At 46.4% G+C, this 1,914-nt stretch overlaps 1 protein-coding gene across 2 annotated transcripts in view; it reads right to left on the reverse strand.

The window, feature by feature from the left end:
- Window positions 1–1,914, reverse strand: part of RAB6A (RAB6A, member RAS oncogene family) — a 49,377-nt gene that overhangs the window by 33,708 nt on the left and 13,755 nt on the right. The window contains exon 3 of one of the 2 annotated variants that reach the window (XM_015427448.1): window positions 1–30. This exon is cut by the window's left edge and continues 77 nt beyond it. In XM_015427448.1, coding sequence (XP_015282934.1) covers window positions 1–30 — 30 coding nt within the window. Of the gene's footprint in view, window positions 31–125; window positions 232–1,914 lie in introns of both variants that reach the window. The other variant, XM_015427447.1, reaches the window with a different exon arrangement.

The raw sequence follows: 1,914 nt of genomic DNA on the forward strand, positions 1-1,914 counted from the left end.
CCCTGCCCTCTCCCACAATTGCAACCGTACCTAACAGGAATCGGTCGGAAACGAGCGAGGGAAGGGGGAAAAAAACAACAGAACAAAACAAAGAGGGTCAACGCCGAAGCCAGAGATATACCTACTTGTGATATCGTAAACTACTACGGCGGCAGCGGAGTCACGGATGTAACTGGGAATGAGGCTACGGAAACGCTCCTGACCCGCCGTATCCCACAGCTGCAGCCTGATCTGTGGGACGGGAGGAAAAGTAAAGAAAAAAAGCCAAGACTGCCACTAAAAAGGAATAAAATTTTGATTGCTTGAAAAAGAAAAGAAAAAGCTAGGTAAAAACTAGATAAAACTCATGCACGGGAGGGGTCGCCTTGGGTCGGGAGCAGAAGCAGGCAGCTAGGGCTTTTCCCATTGGCTGAAGGGGAAGTCCAGAGGCCCTCCTCCTCCTCCTCATTGACAGGCACTGTGGCCAATCAGAGAACACCTCCGCAACTTCCTAACCCCGTTTGGAGGCAGGGCTCAGAAGGGTGTCCTGCTGCAATTTGCTGAGTAGGGGTGCCCGACGTGGTGCCCTTGCGCTCCATGTTTTTAGCAAGCGGGCAGGGCTAGGAGGGGCATTTGCCCAGCAAGATTTCTGACTGGCCACTGGAGAGTTGATTAGCTGTGCATATATTTTTATTTTTTTAAAAAAAAAAACCTCACATAACTGTAAGCCGCCTTGAGCCAGTTCGTGCCGGCAAGGCGGGATATAAATTGGAAGTGAATAAATAAACAAAATGAATAAACTTTGGCGGCGGCAGCTGCCACCACAGCACAAAGATCTCCACTGTGTAGCTGGAGGTAAACTGTGGCGGCCATTCTGTGGCGGGCTCTGCATCAGCTGCTCTGTGGTAGCCCTTTTGTGGCTGCGCCCACCCTGCACGGTAAACCAAAAAAGAAGGGGAACCAGCACACAAGGATAGAAACAAAGCACAAGAAACCACTGGCTGAAGAAAAACCACACACACACACACACACACACACTATTGATTGACAAGTTCAGTAATACAACTATGTATTGAATGACAAGTTCAGTAATATAACTATATAAGGCCAAAGATCAGGACCCATGATCCTTTCTGATTGAATATACTGGCTTTTGTATGTGCCTCTAATTGTCAGAACCCGCAGCTAACAACGAAGTACACGCATTCAGGAACGGTTATACTTTTATTGCAAAGCTATAGATGCAGAAACACAGGCACTGTTAGGAATGGCCACAGCCACTAGAGCATAATAGGATATAGGGTGTTCGTATGCACCCCCCCATTGCATTGGCCAATTAGGGACCCTCCCGCGTGTGGGAGAAGTCAGGCAACTGTTAGGTGGCTAAAGCTGAGAACCAGGAGTCTCTCACGGTACATAGGAGTGTATGTGTGTGTATATTGATTGATTGATTGACAAGTTCAGTAATACAACTATGTACTGAACGAGTAATATAACTATATAAGGCCAAGGATCAGGACACATTATCCTTTCTGATTGAATATACTGGCTTTTGTATGTGCCTCTAATGAGATTGGGTCCTACTATAGCCTGTTGGCTTTGGAAAAGAATTATTCGAAACGCAGCCGCTTGCATCCGGACTACGCGTCTCTATGGCGTATGGAATTCTAGAATGTTTGGATTATCCAGGAACTATATGAGTCCACTCCACGATGTATGCACGTCGAGCTGGACTATGATATCACAATACAACTGGGACGAGACACACTGAATGTTTTGGGACTTTAGTCTTCTTTCTGTATATTTGTGGTTTCTCGCAAAAACACCTTGACCTTATATAGTTATATCACTGAACTTGTCATTCAATATCTATATATCTAATAGCGAAGGCGCCCCCTGTGTGCGGATATCTAAATCCGCACATCGGGGGCACCT

The sequence above is a fragment of the Gekko japonicus genome, unplaced genomic scaffold (assembly GCF_001447785.1).
Source record: "Gekko japonicus isolate JY-2015 unplaced genomic scaffold, Gekko_japonicus_V1.1 scaffold2948, whole genome shotgun sequence".
Classification (NCBI taxonomy): Eukaryota; Metazoa; Chordata; class Lepidosauria; order Squamata; family Gekkonidae; genus Gekko; species Gekko japonicus.